The 15,853-nt window shown below is 38.4% G+C and overlaps 1 protein-coding gene across 1 annotated transcript; it reads left to right on the top strand.

Annotated features, from left to right (window-relative positions):
* The first annotated feature begins 459 nt into the window (after positions 1-459).
* On the top strand, positions 460-15,853 carry kif14 (kinesin family member 14). The gene is given in 30 exon segments (XM_056758953.1): positions 460-1,577; positions 1,675-1,929; positions 2,038-2,125; positions 2,225-2,323; positions 2,415-2,467; positions 2,773-2,803; positions 2,902-3,009; positions 3,339-3,455; positions 3,658-3,776; positions 4,054-4,226; positions 4,473-4,620; positions 5,393-5,456; positions 5,573-5,757; positions 6,959-7,061; positions 7,278-7,432; positions 7,526-7,673; positions 7,771-7,923; positions 8,107-8,239; positions 8,333-8,435; positions 9,325-9,466; positions 9,821-9,924; positions 11,137-11,237; positions 11,434-11,472; positions 11,475-11,663; positions 11,785-11,972; positions 12,204-12,356; positions 12,473-12,595; positions 12,852-12,926; positions 14,764-14,905; positions 14,997-15,853. Coding segments are annotated over 30 exon segments (4,671 nt in total). The 5' UTR covers positions 460-762; the 3' UTR covers positions 15,362-15,853.

The following is a 15,853-nucleotide window of genomic DNA, read 5'->3' as shown; positions in this document are numbered from 1 at the left end:
CCCATTTACTATAATAAAAAAATGTTCATTATTATTTTCCTAAGGTCATTTTATTCTCATCGTAATAAAAAGACATCAATAACAAGAATAACATTATTCTGCATTATAGTAAGGAATATTCAACATCACAATATGTGTTTTGTCATTTTTATTGTACATTTATTTAGCAAAAAATAATGTATTATGCAGCGGTTCAGGCAGGTCGGAAATCGTATATTTCACAACATTAATGCTAAATATTTAGTAACAATTAAATATAACAAGTATTTAACATAAAAAAAGCGATATTCCAGAATTGATTTCCGGGTTGATATGGGAAATATACGAGTTGACAAACTCCCTTTTAAGAACATGCGAGTTGGACTTCTGCGTCGGACCAACGCCGTGTCTCTACGAGCTAACGTCATGCGTAGCTGACCAATCACAACGCGCCGACTGTTTTTGAATTGAAGCGGCAGTATGGCGGTGCACGTACAGTGAGTTTTTTGTTTATGTTGACAGTTCATCTTATTTGAACTACAAGTCCGCGTACAGTCTGTACTTTCTCAGCCTTGATACGGAATTACGGGACAGAATAGACGTTTTATACGACACGAGTATTTATAAAAATATCTTAATATATGCAGGTTGGCTTTTAAATGTTTTTAAATCAGCAGGTTTTCTTCTGTGATCAAATTTTAATACAGTCGTTAGCGTTGGGGATTAAACTTTCTATGGATTTACTTAAACACTTGTAAAGTGTCGTTTTGGACGATTGCGATCATGGATGGCTCAAAAGACGGAGAGACCACGTCATCTTTCAATAAAACCAAAGAAACAAACAGGACGTATGTGATCTCAGCGATCACCAGATGCGGTGACAACACTCACAAACCAGTTTCATATAGTGGCAGACTCACTCTTCAACGAAAACCCAGTAAAACTACTACAAACCAGGATGTAACCACACAGGAGAACCAAACACCAGAAAAACGACTGACACTAAAACGACGGACCAGAACAGGATCCATAACCAGAACGAAAGTCCTATCTGAACCCAATCCAACACACATGTCAGCAAAGGACATCCATAAAACCACCAACACACCGGGAAAAACACCATCTGCTCCAAAAACAAGCACTAAGAAGCTAGAGCCTACCCATGTTGAGGCTAAAACAGTTTCAACACCCACAAGAAGGACTCAGTTTGAGAAACTAAGTGTCAAGAGAGATGTTTTTGAGAGGTTGGCTGGTAAAGATGCATCTAAACCCACATCTATAAAGCTTACAAGTGTAGGAGCCCATAAACCTCCACATGTGAGCACAGAACCTGGAAGATCGAGATGGGGAGCCAACACTGAGAAGATTCAGATTGGTGGTTTAAATAGGCACATGACACCGGCATCACAGGTGAGGAGACCTACGACCCTAATGAGCTCCACACCTCATGGAGGACAGAGTGCTTCTAGACCCGCTTCAGGAGGACCGAATGTTCCCGTTGAATCTCGAAGCAGAACAAGTGCTCCACCACCTGAAGAGCTGAAGATGGAGAACAGCGCTGTCACCGTTGCGGTTCGAGTAAGACCTTTTTGTTCAAGGTGAGATAGTTTAGCTCTGTTTTGGTTGTGAAGTTAGTTGATTTAATGATGGAGTTTTAATTGTGAATTATCTTGACTTTATTCTTGGCGGCTGTAGAGAGAAGAATGAGAAAGCCTGTCAGGTGATCTTCATGAACAACCAGGAAACACTAGTGCAGCATCCAGACACCAAACAAACCCACACGTTTATGTTTGACTATTCTTTTTGCTCCGTTGATGAATCGGATGCAGATTTTGCCAATCAGAAGATGGTTTATGAAAAATTGGCTCGGCCCTTGCTTGAAAGAGCGTTTGAAGGATTTAACACGTGTCTTTTTGCCTACGGGCAAACTGGTTCTGGGAAGTCTTACACGTAAGTGATGTGAAACTAGTTTGAAATAAAACTTTGTGTTTAGACTTACAAATAAAAGTTTGTCAACTAGATAGTTGAATACAACCTGTCATTGTATGTTTGTTTTAGGATGATGGGTTTCGGGGAAGAAGTTGGCGTTATTCCCAGGTTCTGCAGGGAAATTTTCTCAAGATTGTCCAAGGGTGAAACCAAAGAGGTTACTAACCTATTATATTCATTTGGAGTTTGTTTTTTAGGTCCACTGATTTATAAATGAATTAAAACAAGCTTTCTAAACACATTATGTATGTAAAAGGTTTCCTGCCATCTGGAGATGAGCTACTTTGAGGTGTACAATGAGAAGATCCATGATTTGCTGGTGCCAAAGGATGAACAAAATCAGAAGAAAATGCCTGTAACTATAACATCAGACACAATAAATCCTGTAGGTGTCAATAAGTGAATTACATTTTCTTAGTTTCTACATATTTGTAATGTTTTTCCAGCTTCGTGTCAGAGAGCATCCAGTATATGGACCTTATGTTGCAGAGCTGTCCACGTAAGCAAACATTTGATCAAACACCTGCGATCCTCAAAAAAGCTGAGGACATTTGTAATTGTGTTTTTAAGGTCTTGCAAATTCATGGAAAGAAAAGTCTTACATATTTCTCTTATAATCTGTCTTAATTTCTGTATGTAACTGAAATATAGGCAGTGCTTAAAATAAATCCAACTAGTGCAATCAAAGACACTAATAGAAATCTCTAAACTTTAAAATGTGTGAATTTAAAAACACATTCACAACTTCAGTTATCTGTGTAAATATTTACTATTTGAACCGCCTATGATTATGGTCTCTTGCAGGAATGTGGTCACTTCATATGCTGATATTCAGGTAATGATACCTCATGCCCATTCATTTCAGCTCTTTGCCTGTTATGATTTCTGGTTTACGTAAATGTTTATTTGCTTCTCCCTTACTTGATTTCACAGACTTTGCTTGAGCTTGGAAACAGACAGAGAGCCACGGCTGCCACCGGCATGAACGATAAAAGCTCGAGATCTCACTCTGTTTTCACATTGGTCATGACGCAAACTAAAGTAAGTCTGAATTTCATTCATTCACACTTAACCTTAAAGGGAGAGTTCACCCAAAAATGAAATTTCTGTAATTTACTCACCCTCAGGTTGTTCCAAACCTGTATGAAGTTCTTTGTTCTGCTAAACACAAAGGAAGATATTTGGACGTAACCTTAACAGAGCTCAATACTTTTGATTTTAATTTTTGTGTGAACCGTCTCTTTACGATAGAATTCTTGTCCCTCAGCCGGTGGAGCATGTTGCCTTATTCAAGAAGTAATAAATGATGGTATATCTGATGCATTTGATGAAATATTACAATCTGATGGTGTTTTTAAACATGTTCACAGACAGAGTTTGTAGAGGAGGAGGAACATGAACACTGCATCACCAGCAGAATAAACCTGGTGGATTTGGCTGGAAGTGAGCGTTGCACTTCAGCCCAGACAAGTGGAGATCGACTCCGAGTAATCCAACATCTACTTTTTTATTTATATATGATAACACAAGAACACACAGCTGTTACTCTTTCCTTTTGATTTGGTTTGGTACAATTTAGACAAATTATATAATATATTTGACAAGTAAACAAAAATGTGTTGAGTTGTTTTTTTTATTGCTATGCATAAATAAACTGTATTTAGCAAAACATTTGTATCTTTTTTTCAGGAGGGAGCAAGCATCAACAAGTCACTGCTGACATTAGGAAAAGTGATCTCTTCACTCTCAGAACAGGCACAGAGCAGAAAAAAGGTCTTCATCCCGTATAGAGAGTCATTGCTCACATGGTGAGAAGCGTTACAAATTTCATTAAAGTCTTAAAGACTTTAAACATGGCATAACATCTTTCATACTTATTAAATGAATTAAGCTGAATCTATAGCAGGAAATGATGTAGGATGGGAATAATTTTATACATCAGGATTTTACTGAATTATGAGACCTAGAACATTATAACATACAAAATTTTGGTCAATTTTGATATCACGTTGTCTTTAAGTAAAAAAAAGGCATGAATTTTCATAGATGATAAACGTCTATTGATTTATATCATCTTGTGTTTAGGTTACTAAAGGAAAGTCTCGGTGGGAACTCTAAGACTGCCATGATCGCTACACTGAGTCCTGCGGCCAGTAATATGGAAGAAAGCCTGAGCACACTTCGATACGCCCAGCAGGCCCGTATGATCATTAACATAGCCAAAGTCAACGAAGACACCAACGCCAAACTGATCCGAGGTCAGGCCTGACATTTCATCTTCTTTAAAACATTCTGTGTCTTTAGCCATGTTACAGTCTACATTTGCTGTTTGTGTTTTTGTCTGTGTTTGAGGAATAGTATTATATGCTGTCCTCTAGATGGCACTGCATTTACAGAAATAAAGCCTCGCTTTAGTGATTTGTGCACTGCAAACCCACTTATGGGGAATTCAAATATTAAAATAATAGTTGAAAGCTTGTTTTTGACGTATGCTTCATATACAGAGCTGAAGGCAGAGGTTGAGAAACTCCGTTCGGCTCAGATGAGCTCTCAGGGTGTCGAACCGGAGAAAATGAGACTGTTTCAGCAAGAGATCGCAGCGCTTAAGAACAAACTATCTCAACAGGAGCAAGACATGGCTGAGGCTCACAGGTGAGATGCCAAGGTTATGTCTCACATTATATGTAATATTAAAAAAAGCTTGTTATATATTTGTTAAAAGTTACATGTATTAGAAATTTTGAGTTTTTTTTTTATATACAGGGCAAAAGACTACAGTTAGTTGTATTGAATAAAGTATATTTATTACTGAATATAATTGATTTTCATAGGGGTATTTGAATACAAAACCGTAGCTGTGTTCTGTGGGGTTACCGAAAAAATTTAGAAACAAATAATTATTTTACATCTCTTCAATCAGCACCTGACAGATCAGTTCTGACTTGTATCCCTTTTCTACTCTTTAAATATAAAAAGAAAGAATTTCTCTGTAAATGTGGTAAGCTTTTCGAGACCAATTTATTGCACTTGTGCTTTTTGTTGTCCTTTTGTTGTTCCAATTGCTCCCGTTGTTTACCTCATTTGTAAGTCGCTTTGGATAAAAGAGTCTGCAAATGTACATGTTAAAATTTAACATAAATTGGCATAATTGAGATAAATCTTCATTGTTAGTTGTTTTTTAAGTTTTGTTTTGTCACACCATAGGACACATGTCTGGTTTATTCTGTCAACTACACATATTATATTTTCTTATACATTTAAATATTTAGTTTTTTACATATAGGTAATTTATTTGGAAACAAGTTTTGGTTTGTGTCTCTTGTATTGTGGAAATCATTTATCACAAAGATGTGTCTTTTGTTCTACATCCACAGCCATTTTACAAGAGCGGTATGTTTTATTTTTTATCTTTTATTGTTTATAGAACTTGGAAGGAAAAATTGGAAGAGGCAGAAAAGAGGAAACGTGAGGAAACCAAAGAGTTGCAGGTGAATTCATTGTTCAAATAACAATCAGACCTTAAATTTGATGGATTGATGTGCTTCATGGTCATCCTCTTTCTACTTGTTTAGTTTCTTACTTTGTTTCTCTTTACCTTGCCAAGCGGGCTGGCGTCACCTTTAAGGTGGATAACCGGCTGCCTAACCTTGTGAACCTGAATGAGGATCCGCAGCTGTCAGAGATGCTCTTGTACATGATTAAAGAGGGTGATACCAAGGTCGGCAAGCTCAAGTCTGTTTCGGCCCATGACATCCAGCTGTCTGGGGCTCTTATAGCTGATGAGCACTGGTGAGATGGATTGTCCTTTTACTCACATTCGATTGGTTAAAAGGGAGGAAAATTTGGTATTTGGCTTGCTTTAAAAGGATTATTCACCCATTGTTTATTAATCCTCATGTCATTCAAAACCTTTATATGACTTTTTTTTTGGATCACAAAGGAAGATATGTCTCAATTGTTTTGTGTCCATACAATGGAAGTCAATGGGGGCCGTTGTTGTGTGGTTAACACGTTCTTCAAGATATCTTCTTTTATGTTCTAAAAAAAACTGTCTAAAAGGTTAAGAATGATATAAGAGTGAGCAAATGGTTAAAGGGACAGTTCCCCCTAATTACAAATTCTGTCATCATTTACTCACCCTCAAGTTGTTCCAAACCTGTATACATTTCTTTGTTTTGTTGAACACAAAGAAAGATATTTGGAAGAATGTTAGTCATTTTTCAGTTCTGGGACCTCTTTCAATATCATAGTAGAACGAACTGTTTGATACATTTCTTTGTTCTGTTGAACACAAAATAAGATATTTTGAAGAATGTAGGAAAGCAAACAGGTGTGGGGGACCTTGACTACCAATTAAATTTTTCCTACTATGGTAGTCAACGGTGCCCCAAAACTTAATAGAAAAAATGTTGATTTTACCCATTGACTTCTATTGTATGGACACAACACCAATGCAAGTGAATGGCTGCCATCGCTGTTCGGTCAACAAAACTTTTAGGAATATTGTGTTCTGCGAAAGAAAGTCATACAGGTTTGAAATGACAAGAGGGTGAGTAAATGATGACAGAATTTTCATTTTTGGGTAAACTATCACCTTAAATAATTTACATTTAAAAAAACTATCTCTTTAAGATCCAAAGAAGGACTTAAAAATTCATGAAAACTGAAACTTGATCAGATTCATAATCTAAGCATTTCTTTTGTGTAGTTATGACATGATTACAGTTGTCATGTACGTACAGAAGTTTTAAAGGTACAGTAGCAAAGATGGTCACAGGGGGCGGAAAATGCTAATGGCACAACTAACATTTTGCTCACATATAGGCAATTTTATGGACATTTAAAGCCGAATAATAACTGCATTCATTCGTAGCAGCCTGGAAGTCGGATGTTATTTTAAAACGGAATAAAATCACAAGCTTATTTTGACTGTCCTGACCTTTGTGTCAGTTATTAAACCTACGACTTCTGTGTTTATATTAATTTTCAGTGTCATCTCCAATGTGGAAGGCACCGTCAGCATCAAACCAATGCTGAATGCCAAGACCTACTTGAATGGAAATATCGTGTCCGAGTGCACCGTGCTTCACCATGTAAGTGACAGAATGAACCGGATGAATCACCCACGATTCCACTGACAGAGCGTTGGCGGCAAATCTGAAGCCAGCAAAAATAGGATTAAGATTGACAAACATTAATCTCAGATTCCCTGACTGACCATTACGGCCGGGGGAAAACATCTCTAAAACCTCCACATGAATTATTCAGGGTTAGTGTTTTAATTTACTCATTTTATTTCTCTGTTAAAGGGAGACCGTGTGATTCTCGGAGGCGATCACTACTTTCGTTTCAACCACCCCTCTGAGGTTCAAAGCGGCAAGCGTGTGTCCTGTTGGAACCCTGGAGACGGTCAGAGAGACTTTGAGTTTGCCAAAAACGAACTACTGTCGGCTCAGAGGGCGCAGTGAGTTACTAGCCCACTGCTTACTAATTACTTTCACAAAATTGAGCTAGAATACAATGTTAAAACAGAAAGGATGTTTTGTTTTTTACATAGACTTGAAGCAGAAATCGAGGCGGCCCGATTGAAGGCCAAAGAGGAGATGATGCAGGGGATCCAGATGGCTGAAGAGATGGCACAGCAGGAGTTGAGCGAGCAGAAGATCCAGTACGAGAATCGGATCAAAGCTTTGGAGAGAGAGCTGGTCAGAATACATGCTAATATACTGCACCTGTTGCTTAATTTTACATCTTCCGTGAGAGATCAAGACATTTATTAAATGATTATCTATTTATTTTCAGGAGAATGAAGGTGCAAAGAAAAGAGAGCAGGAACAGGACAAACAGCGAGCCGTCACTCAAATCGAACAGTTGCAGACTGCTAAAACGCTGCTGGAACGGGAGGTAAACACCCATCAGAAACGTCTGCAGGTGGAGGCCCAGGCTACAAGACAGGTGACGTTAGAATTCGTTTCAAACCCTGTTTACCATTCTGACAAATGTCGTGGGATTCAACTTTTGGAAGTCAACATTTTGGCATCCCAGTTTGATTTGTAGTCTTTGTATTTTTTCAACATAAGTCATGTGAGCTTTTCCTACAGACATCTCTATTTACAATTTGGATTTCTGCTTCTTTAGGCCTTGGCTGACCATGATATCCGGCATGCTAAAATCGTTGAGGCCCTTGAGGCGGAGAAGAAGAAGATAGCTGAAGATCTGGCTCAGATAGAGAAAAAACGTGCTCAGAAAGTCAACCAAACCCCTAAATCAGGTAAATAACACTGTGAGGTTAAGCAGGGTCAATCAAAATTCATCATGGTGATTTTTTTAAAAAGTGTACTATTGACTATATTTTGCTTTATAGTGTTTGCAGGCTATCCACAGTGGGATTCTATGAAGCTGTCTTTAATGATTGAAGAAGCAAACAAAATCAGTGCCAAACTCAGGAAGCACACAGTCTTCAGCAGGTACAGTTTTGTTGGTGGAAGTATTTACTCAAGTAGAGTGTTGTGAAATGATTGTTTTTGTTGTTCGTTTTTAGGGTGCTAGAGCTGAGCTTCACCTATCACATGGAAAAGATATTATATATTTTTTAACAAGTCTTATTAATATTTTGAATAATGAATGGTTTTCCACCAATTCAGTTCCTCGCAGTAGATTACTTTTGAGATTACTTGTTTTATGTATAAAAACCTCACACGACAGAGAGTGTCTTCACCAATCTTGATGTGCCAAACCAGACATGTCATTTATGCGAATTTCCAGCTCTATTTGACATTTTTCAACTTGGACGAATGACGCGATTTAGGCTAATAGATTATATTTGCAGCAAACCAGTTGCATTTTTGCATTTACTTTGTACATAGTGTGCTAGCGCAAATAATTGAATTCGCTTTAGTGTGTATTACTAAGGCAACATTTGTAATTTTGTATAGTTTGTATTTCAAATAATATTTAGGCGGATTTTGTATTTGAATTGAACAGAAATTCTTAGGTTTTCCTTTTAATAAACAGTGTTACACAGGGTCTCTTAGGTTTCCTGCAAGAATTTTCAAGTAGAGATTTTTAGGCTGGATAACATTTATATTCATGTACAGTATTGGTCAAATGGTGTGAGGTCGTTTTTGGGGGATTTTAGGAGCTGATCATGGTTAATTCAAGGGTTAGGAATAGGTGTGGCTTAAAATAGTTAGAAAGGAATGCTATTCCAGGTCCAGAAACCTAGACTACCTAGGTGAATTCACTTTTTTACATCAAAGTGCTTACAGTTTAACTTTCAAGAATGTACAGATTGACTTGCAAGAATGTAGGATATTAAATTGATTCGATGAAATCAGATATTCGTTTTTCTCTCAGACACGAGGGAAATGATAAAGAAAATGGTGGTGGAGGCGCTCTGCTGCAGGTCCAAGTTCAGAACATCAAACTGGGGATTTCCACTTTCTGGAGTCTGGAGAAGTTTCAGGGTAACTTGGCCGGCATGAGAGAACTCGAGCAGGTGGGCTTATATAAGAAATCTATAAGCATGTTCCTTGTTTTAACTTCTATGTGATGCTGTACAGTCCCAACAAGCTTTAATCATATTTTGTTAGTCACTTTTTAATTAGTATTGGTCTGGTAAGCCCCGCCCACCATAAAATCTCATTGAACAAGATAACTGTACAATAAACATGCAATGATTTTCATAACATTGAAAACATGTAGGACACATCCAGGGTTAAATATTTCATGCAACATGAGGCCTTTTTATTTTCTTGTAATCAGCCAATGAAAGCAGGAAGCATGTAGCGCTGGCGCTCCTGCTTATTACCGTAAAAGAAGCTAAATCAAGTTTGATGTTTATTGCCTTTAGGGGGAGAGCAGTCCCAAAGATGACGACGTGTTTTACAACCCTAACGATGAATGGGAAGCAGACTTATCTGCCTCTTCTTCAACCTCCTCCTTCTCTCGTAGAAGGTATTTCAATTTATTGATCTATGTTTTCCCTTCTAGTCCATAAATGAGTTTCTGATCGTACAAAAGGTTCAGAGATGTTCTTTGTCTATAACACAGTTTCTTCTTCCATCATGATGTTTTTTCCTCTTGTAAACCAACCAGGATGGAAAGTGCTGAAAAGCAGCACATTCCTCCTTTTATTCTCCACCAATTTTCCCCTTTGCGTTTCCATTTTTCTGCTTTGCCATTTTTATTGCTTACATTTGGCTTACATGGCCAAATTCAATATTGGTGAATCGTCAGATCAACTAAAGCCATACCAGCCCTGAAAACCCCCTTTCACAGCTCTGAGAAGACTCTGTACTCACAGCTGGTTTAGTTTTGCATCCAATCACTTACTTTTCCCCTCTTGGCTTCCTCTGTTTAACACTGTTTACACCTGGTGATTTAACCGCATTTTGCATGATTCAATCACTCTAACATCAAGACCAAAACGTGCCTGCAAAGACCTAGCAGCGTGAGCGCTAATTCGTCCTAATGCATCGCAGAATGCAGTAGTCTACAGATAAACCTGTTTACTTGTTGATTATCTTTTTTTTACGACAGACGGATAAAATAACTTCGAAACAATAAGAAAGTTTGTCTGACATCAAAATGCAGCAATGAAAACTAGGGCTGCTGTATTTGAGAAAAATGTAACGTGCGATAACTTGATAAAGCAATATGAAAATGAAATTGCGTCGTTTGTCAATTCTATTTCAATTCTATTAAAGGAATACTAAACCCAAAAATGTCATTTCAAACCTGTATGGCTTTTCTTCTCTGTAGAACACAAAAGAAAATATTTTGAAGGATGTTGGTAACCGAACAACGGTGGTACCCCTTCACTTCTATTGTATAGACACCGAACCAATGGAAGTCAACGTTGTTTGGGTACTATTTTCCGAAATATCTTGTTATGTGTTCTGCAGAAGAAAAAAGTCTTTAAATGTCATGTTTAAACAGGGCCTTTGTAGTTATGGACATCAACAACTGGAACATTTTCTTGGTCGAATAGGTGTATAGGAACATTGTTCAACTGTTCGAATGCCATACTTCACACTCCGCTGTAAAGTGCTTATGACGCACGTGGCCCAACCGACTGTTGCAGGAGCAAAATAAAATGGTGACGAAAGCTGTTGTTTGTGTAATGTTCTGGATTTCAGACTGTTTCTCTGCTTTTATCTGTCTCAGGAGTAGAAGTTTATTAAAGGGCAGGAGGATTTCTGGCCGTCTCTATGAGATCAGAGTGCATCCCATTCAGAGCTTACATTGTGGTCCCTCACAGTCTACCGGTAAAGTACCACTTGTACCCTCTCTGTTTATACACAGTCGGCAAACACATTAAGCTTTTCTCTAAAAGTACATAGTACTTGGTAGAACTGAAGATAGTTTCAATTCACTTTGATGTTAGCATGTCGCTAAGCTACCAAACTGTTTAATTTTTTCATTTATTTCACAAATAAAATTCTATATTATTTGTGTCATCAGGGCTCATGGGTATGAGCAAACCCCCGAGCCTTCACTCCAGCACTCTGACTCCGCCCTCCCAGCCATCTGCAAAGATCTAATAGGTGCATCCATCGCCCGTCTACGCTCCTGTCAATCAGCCGACGAGAGCTTGGCCGACAAACTGACCCTAGACCTGCTTGCTTCACACGCTGCTGTGAGGTCCATCGCTGACCTCTACGATCACCTTGACGACGACAGTCAGGAAAACTGTAAGCGTATTTAACCGAACTAGACCAACAGGCATTCATCAGTGTCAATATTCAATTCCGTATGAATGGTAAGGTCATTACAAAGAGACTCATTTTGTTCTGTTTATGTACTTGGGAACAGTGTTCGCTTGCAATACCGAAGCCCAGACTCATCTAGTGAAGGCCACTTCTGCTGTGGAGAGGGCTGTGTTTGTTACTATGCACTGGGTCTCCAACATAAAGCCCAGCTCGAACGCGGTGTCACAGACAGCCGAAGAGCTCAAGGCGGAGGTCAAAAAAATCGGAGGCTACCTTCAGTTACTTATTCAGGTGCTTACAGAAACAGTGATGGATTTGTTTAATACATCAATCAATCCTTTCATAATAAAATATGTGAAGCACAATCTTGATTTTGGTTTTAGAATGCCCTAGAAAGGGACAATATACAGGCCCTCCACTTATATTGGCTAAATATTTTAATGCATTTCTTAATATGAATGAAAGCCTGAAGACTTTGTGTCTATCCACAAAGTAAGAGTTTGCTAAATAATCTTTACTCAGGGCTGTGACTCTGAGATCTCCTCCATGGTAACAGAGGCCCAGAGGAAGGTCACCAAGTGTCTGAACACAGCTCTCAGCACCATCGGTTTGCTGGCGGCAGTGAGCGGGACTGAACTTCATTTGACTGAACTCGGTTCAGAGGTCATAGGCAGTGTGGGTATCTTTCAACATCTTCTGTGAAGCCTGAAGGACTTAAACATTGTAAAAGAGAGCATTATGTTGTACTATATTAATTGTTGTATCTCTGTCTTGTCTCTGTTTTTCTCTAGAGGTCGATTTTGGATTTTTTGCTCGACGGGATGCATCGAGGTGTGACCGCTCTTCTTGACGCTGGCCTGTCCATCACTAAACTGATGCTTCAAGATGCTCAGATAGTTCAGCCTAGAACACAGGTAAATTCTTTTAATCTCTGTTAACTTTGATATTTTAGCTGATATTTTTAATTAATTTCAAACATCAGTCTAAAATGTTATCAAAATAAAAGTGTTTATTATGTAAATAAATGACCCTTTTCGTTGCTTCAGTGACTCATTTACATATTATTCATGTATTCTTATTTACTTGGCTTTTGTATTCTGTTTTAATTGTTGAAATGTTAAGGTATCACTTTGAAATCTTTTTTGCATTCGTTGTCAATTTTTCTTTTAGACTTTACAGAGTCTGAAGAACAGAATGGTGGAGGTCGCCCTCGCTCTACAAAGCTACATCCACTGCAGTTTGTCGGTAGGCCTTTACAAACAGGCGTTATTTAAGATCAAATGTTCCGCATTGATGACCACCCCCGCAATGGTCGAGGCAGACTAGCTTTCACAACACCTGTTGAACAAAGCACCTAAACGGTCTTATCGCGCTTCTTGGGACATAGTGCTGTTTAGAAAATAAATGGATTGAGTGGTGTGTTATCTGTCACTTTAATGTGGCTGTAACTGTTATCTTTAATACACAAACTACAGGCTCATCGGTATTGTTCAACAAGAGAATGGGATACTAGGGTAAACAATGCATTACCCCCTCACCATCACGACCACCCTGCCTGAACTCGGTGGCCTGAAATGAACAAGAGACGTATTGGTCTTGCATTTTAAATTACATAAATGTTTAAAAGTGTGAATGTGGAAAATGCTTTTGAAAACTAGAAACAAAGACATATTACAAATTAACTAGTAGTTTACCGCAAAGTCTCAATGCCACTTTCTCCCTTCTTTTTTTTTCCAGGGCTTTAAAAATCTGTCTTTCTTGATACAGTCAAATCAGCCTTTGTTTTTCCAGAAATAATGCGTTTCCTAAATCTCTGCTCTGCAAGTCGACAATTCAGTGTATTCATGTAAATCATGTCATAGAGTTTTTTTATATTGTTCCTTGTCTGACCTCAGTCAAAGAAATTATATTGTGTTCTAGACCACTAGGATTTAGGATATTTCCCACCTGGAACTAATTTCTGGAACCGTGCTCTTTTTTTTAACAGTATGTATGATGTAATGTTTTAATGTTACTAAATCCAACATCACTTCCGGGCTTGTGGTAGGAATTATCCCAAATCTGAGGTGTCTTGAATATGTCAATGACACCTCAAAGGTGTTTATCGGGCACAGCAAACTTTTCTGGAAAGTTCACGTTGGTTCACTATGATAAGTTTTGTTATTGTTTTGACCAGATTTTGTTCAATATGACATCACACCTTTTTTTTGTAGGCTGGAAACACTATATGACTTTTAAAGTCCAAGTGAAATTTAAAATGACAATTCTTATTTTATCAAGAAATATTGCAGCGTTTACAGCAAAAAGCTTATCAATGTGGGTTATTTTCTTTTTTTTAATACATCTAACCTCATAATCTTCTGTTAAAATGTGAAAATGCACTTCTGGCCTGAAATGACTAGACATCTCAAATGATGTAAATTAGAGCATCTGTTAACTCCTCCCCTTTAACTGTCGGTCTGCTGCCAGCTTCATTTCAAAATCAATGCAACCGCTGTTTTAACACAACCAATCAATCCGCAGTGAAAAACGCAAGCCACCCCCACTAATTTTCTCTTTTCAAATTCCTTTTTACTCGGAAATGTGGCAGAATACGGAAGTAAAATGATCGCAACTTCTGGTTCACGGGGACTTTAAAATCTGAACAGATTTTTTTTTAAACTAGACATTACACACTTGCACACATTTGGAAAAAGAAAATACGCAGGCTAGTTAGTAAAATCTGCAGGCTAGCGCAGGCTTTCTGCAACAAGTCCAGAATGAAAATCTGAGCAAAAGTTTTGTAGTGTATTACAGCCTTTAAGTATATCGAGCTATTTAAAGCAGTGAAGTCATGTTGAAGCAGTAGGTTAGAAGTTCGGTTCTTCAAACACAAAGGACTTTCTTCTTCTGTGAAACACAGTACTGGATGTCAGGCAAAATTTGTGTGCTGTTTATTTCAGTACAATATAAGTGAATGGGAACTGACATTGTTAAGATCTAAAAATATCACTAAGCACCATAATAGTCGACGACAAGACTTTTCATGCTCATTGTCCTAGGCATGATGGCTCAAAAACCATTCATATTTGTTTTTTCACAGGAGAGGTCGGACTCCACCGAGACTTCCACAAAGAACAATGAAGACTCAGACACGTATGGTCTTCAGAACACTGCTTCTAAACTTCTTAAGCTGAACCAGGCCCTCGCAGACCTCCACTCCTCACTCTCAAGCTCCCTTAAGGGTATCTCATTCTTTCCACAATAAAATCACTTCTAGTTTCATTTTGACAAATGTGACTTGACTTTATTCTATTATGTTTCATTCCAATGCAGGGAGAGGCAGCGACGCTGGCCTCAGTTCTTTCAGGCAAACGATACAGACTTCATCCAAGACTATTGATGATGTCATCAACGGTCTCCCACGCCAAATGGGCGGCGGGCGCGCAGACAGTCTTGGGCTTCCGTGCGTGAGGCGTGCCATGGCCGCCCGCAATGACGTGCAATCGGCTCTGCATGCTTTGACGGGGGCGTGGGATAGAAGCACGGATGAAATGCACTCGCTGGATGAAGACGACCGCTTTACTATAGCGGAGGTGCAAGATCCTGGATATGAAGACAGAATCCGAACCGTCCCTAAAGTTGTGTATTCTCTTTCCTCAGGCATTAGCACATGTTCCAGAGATGCCCGTTGGGTGTGATGAGGGCAACCACCAACTAAATGTGCTTATAAGGGTACTAGTCATGTGTATATAACCTTTTTGTGTGTGTTATTGCATTTTGATATATTTACAATATACACTCCTACAGGTGTACAGTATTGAACAATTGTCGTACAACCTGTATAATTAATAGTATTCTGTTATGTTTCCATGAAGGGCTTATTTGTATATGCATTAAGATGGTGTATGAATACTTTGCAAGCAACCAAGCACTCATTTATTATGGTTGGTAGTGTAATTCTATTAACTGGATCATTTATTTCCAGACCGCATATAATACATTTAGAAAACACTTTGCTGTTGACTATATATTTGCACTTGAAAACTTTGCACAAGCTTGGTGGCACAGGCATTTCACATTTTTATTGGCATAGAAATGTGTTACTTGGCAGTTGTAGCTGCATTTTCTCTGGATCATGTAACTGTTCAACAATAATTTATACTTCGGTAATAAACGCCCACTGGGACTCA

The sequence above is a fragment of the Triplophysa dalaica genome, chromosome 10 (genome assembly GCF_015846415.1).
Source record: "Triplophysa dalaica isolate WHDGS20190420 chromosome 10, ASM1584641v1, whole genome shotgun sequence".
Lineage (NCBI taxonomy): Eukaryota > Metazoa > Chordata > Actinopteri > Cypriniformes > Nemacheilidae > Triplophysa > Triplophysa dalaica.
Note: the sequence above shows the minus strand (reverse complement) of the source record. Positions and strands in the feature narration are given on the sequence as shown.